This window comes from Salvelinus sp. IW2-2015, linkage group LG4p (assembly GCF_002910315.2).
Source record: "Salvelinus sp. IW2-2015 linkage group LG4p, ASM291031v2, whole genome shotgun sequence".
Lineage (NCBI taxonomy): Eukaryota > Metazoa > Chordata > Actinopteri > Salmoniformes > Salmonidae > Salvelinus > Salvelinus sp. IW2-2015.
The window spans coordinates 2894050-2905402 of NC_036841.1; the positions used below are offsets into that span (position 1 = coordinate 2894050).

Here is an 11353-nt window from a genome sequence, read left to right on the forward strand (position 1 = left end):
ATCATGCCTCTCTCTAAACAGCAGGAAGCAGATTGTACAGTCAACTTTACATGCCAGTCCTTGACTATGGTGACACCATTTATCAGAATGCCGCAGCCACTACACTTATACCTTTGGATGCCGTCTATCATAGCGCCCTTCTCTTTATCACAGGRGACTGTTTTAATACACATCACTGCATCCTGTATCAAAAGGTTGGCTGGTCCTTATTAAAGTCCCATAGATCACTTCATTACTCCCTTTTTGTTTACAAAGCTTAACTACACAAGCTTCCGACCTACCTCACTTCACTGTTAAAATGACAAAATATGAGACACCAAACCCGTTCACAGGGATGGTTATGTACTGATCTAGGTAAATCTGCCTTCAGTTTTCGTGCCCCCCATTGTTAGAATAACCTACAAAACTCCCTGCATTTTGACTCTCTGGTGCCTCTATGGCAGTTTAGTACTTTAATGTTGAATGAATTTAATGAGAATTGCAACTGTTTGGATTGAATGTAAATAATTGTATTTGTGGTGTTTGAAGCTGTAGTGTTGATTTTCTAAAAAACAATGGTGCTTGAGTTCATAAAGTCTAGGACTGGGGTTGTGGGGGGCTGGTGTACGGTGTATTGTACTCACTAAATGGCCTTGGCTGAGCTGGGCTGATAGCACCAGTGGAGGGGTCAGTGTGTTTGTTTGCTCTGCTCTCCCTGTTTGAGTCAAAGAGCAGGTGAGTCTGATGGGTTGGAGCACCTGCTGACATAGCACACTTAGTCATACTGAGAGGCCTGCTACCATCTCTCTACCCTATATACTGTTATCCTGTGTAACACAGATGTTGTTAGGTCAAGAAATAAACTCTCAATCTAACAATCTGTCAATTTCTCTCACTCTTTACCTCCCTCCCTCCAGTGCGGTACAGCCAACAAGGACCCAGTGAGGTCAGCTCCTCGACGACCATCAGCCACCATGGCAGCATGTCGACCAGCCAGTCGGTGTTACAGCAGGTGTCTCCGGGCGGCTTGGACCCCAGCCACAGTCTGCTGTCACCTGATGCCAAGATGGTGAGTAACACACCTGGGCCCTCCTGGCCTCTGATTAGATAAGGACCAGGGCTGCGTTTAACATGAGGTGCTTTCCAAATGGCACCCTATTCCCTCTGTACTGCATTACTTTTGACCAGAGTCCTATGGGCCCTGGTCAAAAGTAGTGCATTATATAAGGCAATGGGGTGACATTTGGAACGCAGCCATAGACATATAAAGCAGATCCCTGAGCCAGACTCCCATGGAACAGTTTGTAGGGAACAACAGTTAGAACATTGTGCTGCTCTCAGTGGAAAGTGGAGACAGGTGGCAGGTCATGGCTGAGGCCTAACATACAGTACAGCCTTCACCACCATAGTGAACTGGGCAGGTCCAGAGCTGAGCCAATAAACTTGACAAAGAAACATTCTGAGCTTATTGATTAAATGCCCTGTAAAGCGAAGTGGAGGGTGGAGCGCTCAGCACTGCTTGCTCTGCCAGGGAAATGACGACAGCACTCGATTATGCTCAATGTTTTTTCTACCTTCAGAAAAGGGAGCTAGAGGGGAGAAACTCAGCCCTCTGTCCTATTCCAATATTTGATTGGTGAAAGCGAAACTTGGGCAGTACCGTACATGCAGACATTTCTAACTCTTGAACGCTGGTCCCAAAAAACTATGATATCGTATTCTTAGGATCAGAATAATAACTATATTATGGCACTAACCAGATTTGTGTTGTTTAAATCCAACAAAGTTGAACATCACAATCTTTATTTAGTGAGAATATCCCTTATGATTCATAGTGCATTTATCATTATCTCCTGTCAGTAGGAAGTTAGATTTTCGTAGGGAGGGCCGGTCAGTATACATTGGAAAAGGTCAGAGCAGGCAGGTTGTTATCTATGGGTACCGTACAGATGACTGTCTGAGTTGCAAATGGAACCCTATTCCCTCTATAATGCACTACTTTTGACCAGGGCCCATAGTGCACTATATAGGGAACAGTGTGTCATTTGAGATACATCCACTGTCTGACCATCCCCTCCTCTCAGAGCAGCTGGCAGGAAATGTGAAAACAGTTGCGTGCATGAACACACACACCCACACGCGCACACACACACACATGCATACACACTACTACTTTCAATCTGTGCTTTTACGCTTCATTATTGGATTATTTTGTATTTATTTTCTCCTCATTATTTGTTCGGTGTAGATGACTGGAGCACAAAAGTGTTAGACAAAAGCAGCAGAACTAACTCAACATTTATCTGTGTGAGCTGCATTGCTGAGAACATCTGGTTTCACTTCTAAAGTGATCGCCATGCTTTACTCTATACACTGATTTAACCATCCTTATATCCAGTTAGCATGTTAGATTTAGGATATTGTCAGTACATGACTTCATTCTTGGTCCAGAATGGTATCACTAAGTTTCTTAGTGTGTCTCTCTCTCTAGATGTCTGCGTCAGGTGGAGGCCTGCCACCTGTGAGCACGCTGACCAACATCCACAACTCCCACCACACACACCAGCAGACACAGAACCTCATCATGCCTCTCTCTGGAGTCATGACCATTGCACAGAGTGAGTCAACCAATCAACCAACCAGCCAGCGCTTTGCATTTCCCATGTATCCAGAAATGACTTTCTTACTGTAATAACTGCCCATTTATTCTCCTCTGTTTATGCACAAATTCTTGTATTATTTTCTTTTGAACACAATGGTTGAGCTCCAATTGGCACCCAAATCACTTTTGACCAATAGGGGTCAAAAATAATGCACTATATAGGGAATATAGTCATGCTTTTATTGTCATGCTTTTGACATGAGCCAAATCACTGAGGTTCTATTTGGTTGTAGGTCTGAACACGTCGCAGTCTCAGTCGGTGCCGGTGATCAACAGCGTGGCGGGGAGCCTTGCAGCGCTGCAGCCGGTGCAGTTCTCCCAGCAGCTCCACAGTCCCCACCAGCATGGCCTGATGCAGCAGTCCCCCAGCCAGCAGCCCTTCATGGCCACCGTGACTCACTCACACAGTCAGTACCTGCCTCTTAGTAAGCACTAAACGATTGCTAATGCCATGTCATAGATGGGATATAATGGCGATTTAGCCTGGTCCCAGATACTTTTTCTCTCATTGACATGCTCTGTTTAGCGTGACAGTTCCATAAGGAGTTGACAAGAGAGCAGAAACAGACTGCCATCCAGGCTACTGCTAATATGCAATTTGCTTGAAACTCAATTTCAGTATGTACAGATGTAGCCTAATCCTAACAATAAACATAACCCTAATGATTACCCATTAATAAAGGCGAATCTATTGGGTTAAAATTAACAATGAGACATTCTCTCTATGTCTTTGTCTATGGCAGTGTACCCTCACAAGCAGGAGCCCACGCAGTATTCCCACCAGTCACGGTTTCCCTCAGCCATGGTGGTGACAGACGCCAACAGCCTCAGTACTCTCAGCTCCATGTCATCCAGCAAACAAGTCAGTCACTAACATGCTTCAGTCACCTAACACAGGCCACAATCAGGCCCCTCCCCCTATACCCTGGCCCTGACTCGGTCAATACAGTCTCCTCTCTCTGTCTGTTCTGTGTCTGTCCTCAGTGTCTGTGCTCAGTGTCTGTCCTCAGTCTCTGATATTTGACCTCTCTGTGTATTAGAGCATGTACATATATAATGTGAGGAATAATTCCTTTTGCTGCTCTCTGAGATATGTTTGCACAAGTTTCGGTCATAAGCTGTATTTAAACTAAAATGTTTGTGAAATATAGGTGGTTGTAAATGTAAGTTGTAAAGCTTGAAAATCAATTTCGAGCTTGCAGAGTTTAGGCTTTGTACTGTATCTTGTGTAAACCTCCCATTAGAGATCGGCTTGATTCATTTCTTTATCTACTAACACACCAAATCTTCCTCACAGCCGACACACAACCCCCTCCCCAAACTGAGCACTCACTAACTGTAGGCTGATAGACTAGGATAGATACAGTAGGCTGATAGACTAGGATAGATACAGTAGGCTGATAGACTAGGATAGATACAGTAGGCTGATAGACNCCACCTGTGAGCACGCTGACCAACATCCACAACTCCCACCACACACACCAGCAGACACAGAACCTCATCATGCCTCTCTCTGGAGTCATGACCATCGCACAGAGTGAGTCAACCAATCAACCAACCAGCCAGTGCTCTGTATTCCCCATGTCTCCACAAATGATTCTCTTAATGTAATAACTGCCCATTTATTCTCCTCTCTTTATGCATATATTCTCACATGACCTCTATGTTCGTATGTACACAATGGTTGAGCTCCAATTGGCATCTGAATCACTATATAGTGCAATGCTTTTAACCAGGCCCCATAGTGGTCAAAAGTAATGCACTACATTGCGAATATAGTCATGCTTGTATTGTCATGCTTTTGATATGAGCCAAATAACTTAAGTTCTATGTGGTTGTAGGTCTGAACACGTCGCAGTCCCAGTCAGTGCCGGTGATCAACAGCGTGGCGGGGAGCCTTGCAGCGCTGCAGCCGGTGCAATTCTCCCAGCAGCTCCACAGTCCCCACCAGCATGGCCTGATGCAGCAGTCCCCCAGCCACATGAACCAGCAGCCCTTCATGGCCACCGTGACTCATTCACACAGTCAGTACCTGCCTCTTAGTAAGCACTAAACGGTTGCTGATGCCATGTCATAGATGAGATATAATGCCAATATAGCCTTGTCCCAGATATTTGTCGGCTGTCTTGCCAACACCTTTTCACTCATTGACACGTCATGTTTAGCGTGACAATTCCATAAGGACAAGAGATAAAGGTGAATCTATTGGGGTAAAATTAACATTGAGACGTTCTCTCTATGTCTTTGTCTTTGGCAGTGTACCCTCATAAGCAGGAGCCACCGCAGTATTCCCACCAGTCACGGTTTCCCTCAGCCATGGTGGTGACAGACGCCAACAGCCTCAGTACTCTCAGCTCCATGTCATCCAGCAAACAGGTCAGTCAATAACATGACTCAGTCTCACCTAACACAGGCCACAATCAGGCCCCTCCCCCACGGCCCTGGCCCTGACTCAGTCAATACAGTCTCCCCTCTCTGTCTGTCCTCAGTGTCTGTCCTCAGTGTCTGTCCTCTCTGTCTGTCCTCAGTGTCTGTCCTCTGTGTCTGTACATCTGCGATATTTGACCTCTCTGTGTATTAGAGCATGTGCATGTATAATGTTAGTAATAATCCCTTTTGCTGCTCTCTGGGAGATGTTTGCATAAATTGCGGTCATAAACTGCATTTAAACTAAGATAGTTTGTTGTAAATCTAAGTTGGAAAGCTTTAAAATGAATTCCCAGCTTGCTGAGACTTTGTACTGTATCTTGTGCAAGCCTCCCATTAGAGATTTGATTGATCCATTTCTTTATCTACTAACACACCAAATCTTCCTCACAACCGACACACAACCCTCTCCCCAAACTGAGCACTCACTAATAGTAGGCTGATAGACTAGGATAGATATGGTAGGCTGATAGACTAGGATAGATACGGTAGYCTGACAGACTAGGATAGATACAGCAGGCTGATAGACTAGGATAGATACGTTAGGCTGATAGACTAGGATAGATACGGTAGGCTGATAGACTAGGATAGATACAGTAGGCTGATAGACTAGGATAGATACAGTAGGCTGATAAACTAGGATAGATACAGTAGGCTGACAGACTAGGATAGATACAGCAGGCTGATAGACTAGGATAGATACNTAGATACAGTAGGCTGATAGACTAGGATAGATACAGTAGGCTGATAGACTAGGATAGATACAGTAGGCTGATAGACTAGGATAGATACAGTAGGGCTGTCTGAAAGTGCACCTTATTCCCTATTTAGTGCACTACTTTTGACCAGTGCCCATAGGGCTCATGGCAAAAGTTGTGCAATATTTGGGGAATAGGGTTCCTTTTGGAACGCACACTAGGTGTGTGAGTTGTGATTGTGTGTTGACTTGTTTAATCCCTCTTACATTAGGATTCTACCGTAAACAAGATGGTGCAACTGGGGGGTCTCTCCTGGGTAAATACTATTTTCTTAGTACAGTCACTTAATAAAGTCCCTTCGTTTTAGGCCGAGTGGCAGTCTGTTTGTGCCATCATGCCAACTCTATTTGTCTTGAAAATGACAGCAATGGAGTTGGCAAGAGCACAAACCGATCTGGTACCAGGCAAACTTAGTTTAACTGCACTGAATCAGTGAATTCACCCCAATGTGATGTGTTGTTGGCCCAAAGCCAAGGTCATTCAACTGAATATTTGTGTGCAATATACCATATTTTGCGTAGTAAATGTCTGTGCTTTAGATTACAATATAGGCATAAATAAATGTTTATACAGACTGATACAGGAACCTTAATTCATGTAATCAACATACACTACCCTTCTTATGCATCTAAAGTCAATGAATGGCAATATGAGATCAGACTAATGAGATATTGAATAATGCAATCTTTATTTATTCACATAATGGTTTCACAGCTAACGTTTTTGTGAGGCTCTGGCTTTGATGCTGGGTTTGACCCTAGTACTCAGTTCACTCTGCTTTTGTCTGAGCATGTGGACCACAAATCTCAATCATTGGCCCAAGGAGTCGGGTGTATGGATACTCCTCAGAATTCCTATTTCCTTTGAAAGGCCGGACCAATCAATCACCCGTGCCCTCATCCTGAACGGCATTTGATTAATGATGCCTCCTTTCGCTTTCCTCTCCATTGGGGAGAAAGAGGGCTGGTCGCTCCCTGGCCTGGCAAGACCTAGTGCCCTGATCAGGAAATGAACCCCACTGTTAATCAAAGTTCAGGAGGCTTGTGTCCTGCTACTTACTTCCCTGCTATGGGGGTTGATGGTGGGGGAGTACAGGGTGAGGGTGGGGGTGTTTTTTGTTGTAATTACAGCTCTTCCCCTTTCCTACATCTCCCTGGTCCCAGTGATCGCTCTAGCCTGAAATGCCTTCCTCGGTGCTTTGCTTTCACACGCTCAATTTCCCACGCTGCCTGAGACAGAGCACTATGCTGCCCGGCCGCAGCACTGTCACTGCTCATTGGGTGGCGGGCTGAAGTGCTGAGATGTCTCGCTCAGAGCAACATTCTGGCAGATGCTCCGATTGGCTTGAAAGCAAACTGTCCCCTTATTAGAGTGGTTTTGGAAAGATACTGACCGGGGGCTTTTGGTTTGATATGTATGTAGAACCCATCGCTCTACAGTGTTGAGTAACGAGACCTAAGACAGTCATCAGTAATGTTTTTTCAGAGCATTGAAAATAAACCTAAACACATTGTCTAGTTTTGAGCTATGCTCTGATGATATCATGGTATATTTGTAGCTTTATAGGTGGAGCAGCATTTAAACGAGCCAGCGTTTGGACAGCAGGCTCCTCCAGGCTGCCTCTCAGGTCTTTATTTGGACTGGGTGGTGCAGAGAGGCCAGTGGGCTCTTCTCATGTCATGACCAACATGCTCAGACTTTATAACTCTCTTGTTTGCTGAGGACACCCCTCCCACCCCATGTTAAACTCACCTCCACTTAGGGTTAGACTGTGGTCTGAGCAGCTGGCCTCCACCTTTATCAGGTAGGGCTGTTTGCTGGCCAGAGGGTCACGCCAGGGTCAACTGCCTCCACCCCTTGAGCGAAAGGAAAACATGAATTCCACAAACAATCTCCAAAAGGCCATTTGAATGGAAGCAAGGCTATTACGTGAAGTGGAAGAAGGATGTGGAATGTATTTGGTCAGGTGTGGCGTAGGTAGGCAGTAGGCCACAGGGCTGATAAATCTGCTGTAGCCGTTTACATCCAATCTGAATCTGACACCATGGGGARTTTAGAAATGGGACCTATTATCATGACAATACATATTAAATACATCCTCACCAGAAACTGTTTCTTGTGTTATTGAATAGGTTTTCTTAATTTGTTTGTGTGATGTACTCACTCTGACGTTTTTTCCCCTCTCTCTCGGTCTCTCTTTTTGCAGTGTCCTCTTCAAGCCTGGTGAGAGTACYCACCTGACTTCCTTGGTGCCTAGCAACAGGAGCACATTTTTCCACCCACTCACTGTGGTAACCATGACAACTAATAACTGGCAACAGCGCACTGGACGATGAGTCAGTCAATAAATCCAGAGTGGCGGTGGCGGAGGGCGAGAGGAGAGGAGGAGTGAGAGAAGGGGAGAGAAATTAACATAGCAGGTTTTGCGTTAATAGACACCTAAATGAAGGGAGGAGAAACTGGATTTCCCCTGACATACAGATGATCAACAACAAGGATGTATGATTTTTCACTACAAACACAATCTTGTGAAAACATTATTAATTTCTCTATCTTTTCATTGAAAATGTGTGCAAATGACAAGTCATCGCTTCTATGTGGCCAATAATTTGTGACATTATCAAGGAACAAAACAAATGGATCTTCACATTATGCCTTACATGCTGTGGTATGTAAGAATAGGACTGGTGGAGTGGATGTCCATGAAGAACTAACATGTTACTGTGATCTGATGTGGAAGATGAAGGCATACGGAGGCTGGGGTGAGAGGACACAATCTGCCTCAGTCGGCCCAGCTACGTTGGGCTGTGGTGGGGATAGACTGTATGGGGGACTGGGTGATTCCCTCTGGCACGGGGCCCGGACTCATGATGGGCAGATCTGAATAATCTGATCCCCACTATACTGTATATTATCAACGGCAATGCACAACTGTCAGAACTACTGGATGACAATCATATTAACTTTGTCCTGAGCAACTGTATAGGTTTTTGTAGATAGATATTTCATATACGTACATACCTGTTCTGTTTGAAGGAGTCTTCCATGTTGGTTTTTCCTAATGTGATTTTCTGTACTGAACAGTCAATAGTGCAGATAATTAGAACTTCGTTCATGTGTCTAAAGGATTTCAACATTTGTAATTCCCAAACACGGGGGAAATATAATAGACAATATATTTGTATTTTTTATTTGGTTCCAATTGTAAACTGTGATTGAAAGATATGACAATCTTTAGAACTAAAGGACTATGCAATGTGCATAGAAGTGCATATGAAGTGCATATGAAGTGCATATGAAGTGCATATGAAGCCTCAGAAGACTAAAACGTGTACAGTACTCCACAAACAGAAGACGGAGGAATTTCTGAGATGCACCATTACACTATGAACTTAATGACCCTCATGTTGTTTCTGTTGTCAGAGCTCCGCACAACATGACACAAAACATGAAACCAAAGTTTTATTTCGTTTTTTTTTATATACGTGTACAGTGGATACTGTATATAAAGTAGTCAGAAATTCAGTTGGACACTTTGGGTGTTTTTCTTTCACCCATTTCCCATGTTTCGTTCTGAAGAGAGAGTCAGCGTGCTATGAAATCATAAACAAAGTCTGCCCTGTGGGCGTGTTGACTCACATATTCACTGTATGCCTTCAAACCCATTTATAGGGTTTATCCCAAATGGCACCCTATTCCCTATATAGTACACTACCCTTGGTTGAAACAAGTAGTGCACTATATAGGGAATAGGGTGCCATTTAGGATGCACACATTGTCCCAATCCTAGGGTGGCCCATGCCTGCCTGCCTGCCTGGGAGTCCTCTCTCTGACTGATGTTTGCTCATAGGGTTCAGGTGAATTTCAGGAATGGGACTTTAGCCCTCCCAGGCTCCCTCCCCTCTCCTCCCACTTCCTCATTCCCAACGTTTCCTAATTTAAAGACACATATGGAATTGGACCCTTTTTTATTATTCTCCTTTCTAAATCATAACAACCCCCCCTCCCCGTGAAAATGACAATATTTACAGGTATTTGCAAGCAAAACAGTGATATGAGTCTTGTAATTTGTGAATGGGTGGAAGATGAAAGCATCTCTTGTTGTGACAGCAGCCAATGTAATCAGGCTGGATTCCACAGAGGTTGAGAAATGTTATGGAGAGTTGGATACCCAGCCGCACTTAGTTACTTATGAAATCCCAATCCACCAGAGGGGTCCAGAAAAACAAGCACAGGATACAAACAATCAGGTTTTTATAATGAACATTTGTATAGTCTGCATTTGACTGTCTGCGTGTTTTCTGAATAATTATTTTACTTCATATTTTCTAAATTGAAGTCATACCCTCTCCACCTCCATATTTTGGTTGGCACATACTGTACAGACTCCCTTTCAATAGGTCACTATCTTGTTATTATTTGTACTACCTTGTTTCAATCTGTTCTAAACATACCCATTGCCATCTAATCAGAGGGCATGCAGGTCCACTTTCAACTGTAGATGACAGACAAAGACAAGTTATTTTCTCTTTGATGTATTTTTGTATAAAATGGAAATCAATCTTTTAAAATCATTATTTATACTTTCTGAGAAAATGTTGATATTCAAGTAAAGCTTTTTTTTCAAAATGAATGAATTAGTGTTGGTCAGTGTTTTCTGTTTTCGTGTGTCTCAAGAAGAAAGGTTATATTTTTTGATGACATAATAACCCACTGGGCACAAACGTCAGTTTAACGTCTAGTTTTGATTTACATTTGGTTGAGTTGTCAACTAACCTCAATTCAACGTGAAATCCCCAAACAATTTCACCGATGTCATTGGATTTAGCATAAAAGTTGGGTGAAAAAAATACTAAATTCCCTTAAGTTAAGGACTTTTCTCGAATCCAATCAGTTTTCCACATTGATTCAATGTCATTGAATTTTCTTGTTCAAATGACGTGGAAACAATGTTGATTCAACCAGTTTTTGCCCAGTGGGAAGAGTGGTTGACAGATTTTGCAATAGATTGATTCTTCCTCCCTTGCAACATGTATACTTAATCATGACTCATGAGGGACCTTGAGGTAAATGGTTATCACCCTAACCTAAGCACAAAATTTCCTGGCATTTTCAACATTAACGTCCCGAGTGTTACCTTTTCACCTGACTGTTTCCTTATGAGAACTGTGAAAGGAATGTATTCCTATCGACCAGATGACCCCACACCCCTCATGCCTTTGCAAATCATGTTTATTCAAGCTATCTGATCGACACACTGAATTCCCAGGTGTACACATTGTCACATTGTCCCTGTGTGTGTGTCTGTGTGTGTGTTCCTTGTCAGTAGGAGCAATGTGTAACACAATGCACATAACCCTTGAAGCAATGAGCCCTGTTGGTCAATTTCTGTGTTTATTGGCCCTCTACAAAGATCTGTTGTATTTCTATGTGATAAGACAACGGCGTCTTTGAAGTTTGTAAATCTAAAGTGCGTGTTCAATTTCCAACAGGAAGGCACCTACACCAAGCAATCTAGCAAGTTCAT

At 43.5% G+C, this 11353-nt stretch overlaps 1 protein-coding gene across 3 annotated transcripts in view; it reads left to right on the forward strand.

Annotated features, from left to right (window-relative positions):
• hnf1ba (HNF1 homeobox Ba) overlaps positions 1–9794 on the forward strand; it is a 20811-nt gene extending 11017 nt beyond the window's left edge. For 2 of the 3 annotated variants that reach the window (XM_070437249.1, XM_023980113.2), the window contains exons 5-10: positions 897–1048; positions 2471–2597; positions 2875–3066; positions 3385–3503; positions 6038–6082; positions 8033–9794. In XM_070437249.1, coding sequence (XP_070293350.1) covers positions 897–1048; positions 2471–2597; positions 2875–3066; positions 3385–3503; positions 6038–6082; positions 8033–8053 — 656 coding nt within the window. In that variant the 3' untranslated portion in view covers positions 8054–9794. The remainder of the gene's footprint in view (positions 1–896; positions 1049–2470; positions 2598–2874; positions 3067–3384; positions 3504–6037; positions 6083–8032) is intronic. The other variant, XM_023980137.2, reaches the window with a different exon arrangement.
• The last annotated feature ends 1559 nt before the right edge of the window (positions 9795–11353 follow it).